We start from the raw sequence: 1004 nt of genomic DNA, 5'->3' as shown, positions 1-1004 counted from the left end.
AGGTCTCTTGGTCTTCATTGTCCAGGTGAAAGTCTGTTCTGAGGAGGGGACAGTGTTGACCTTCACTGCTATTTGGAGGACAGAGTGAAGAAGATCAGTGAACATGTCCGGGCTAAGACCAAGATTCCCATGCAGGACCAGGTCCTTTTGCTGGGCTCCAAGATCCTGAAGCTCCAGAGGAAGCTGTTGTCTTACGGCATTGACAAGCAGACGACCATGCACCTCACTCTGAAGGTGGTGAAGCCCAGGGATGAGGAGCTGCCCTCGGTTCTGGTGGAGTTATGCAATGAGGGGCAGAGGGTCCAGCTCAGGGGCCCAGGTGAAACAGATGATAGAGACCAAGACCGCTATCATGCCTGGGAATCAGGTTGTGACTTGCAATGGCAAGAGGCTGGAAGATGGGAAGACCATGGCGGACTATGGCATCAGAGGGGGCAATTTACTCTTCCTGACAGCCCACTGCGTTGGGGGCTGAGCTCTCCAGGGATGGGTGAGATCAGGAGCAAAAGTGCTTACTGTTGGCTCTTACTCCACCCACATCCCTTGATGATTTCCCAAATTAACGAGAAAGATAAATAGAAAAGGTTAAGGGTGAAGTACGGAGGAAGACTGCAGAAAACATTCTAACTCCGTGATTTTTGAGTCTAACATAATTGATTAGTGGCTGGATTGTGCATATTACTGAAAACAGAAAATAACATTTTAAGGCACAGTAGAGATAGCCTCAAGGCCAGGTTGCAATGTATTCCTTTCCTGGTTCCTTCTGATTTTTACAAAAATTCCTATTTCCTCTTCTGTTCAACAAGTTAGTTTTACATCGCGATCCATGTTCCCCTCATTTCTGTGTTTCCACTGTTATATTTCATCTGTAATATCACTCAAAATGTTGAATCAAATTGAATTTCTGCTTATAGAGAACAGTGAAATGATTTATATTGAAGTAAAGTAATTCTTCTGATATGATTACAATCTCATTAATAAAGAATTTAGAAATTCAGTTAAAC

At 44.0% G+C, this 1004-nt stretch overlaps 1 protein-coding gene across 1 annotated transcript; it reads left to right on the top strand.

Annotated features, from left to right (window-relative positions):
• Positions 1 to 42: 42 nt before the first annotated feature.
• Positions 43 to 1004, top strand: LOC117797699 (ubiquitin D-like; the record flags this gene model as incomplete). Its single annotated transcript, XM_034650123.1, is given in 2 exon segments — positions 43 to 299; positions 301 to 1004. Coding segments are annotated over 2 exon segments (432 nt in total), but the record flags the coding sequence as incomplete, so codon positions are not given.

Source organism: Ailuropoda melanoleuca, unplaced genomic scaffold, assembly GCF_002007445.2.
Source record: "Ailuropoda melanoleuca isolate Jingjing unplaced genomic scaffold, ASM200744v2 unplaced-scaffold11348, whole genome shotgun sequence".
In the NCBI taxonomy this organism is placed as follows: Eukaryota; Metazoa; Chordata; class Mammalia; order Carnivora; family Ursidae; genus Ailuropoda; species Ailuropoda melanoleuca.
Note: the sequence above shows the minus strand (reverse complement) of the source record. Positions and strands in the feature narration are given on the sequence as shown.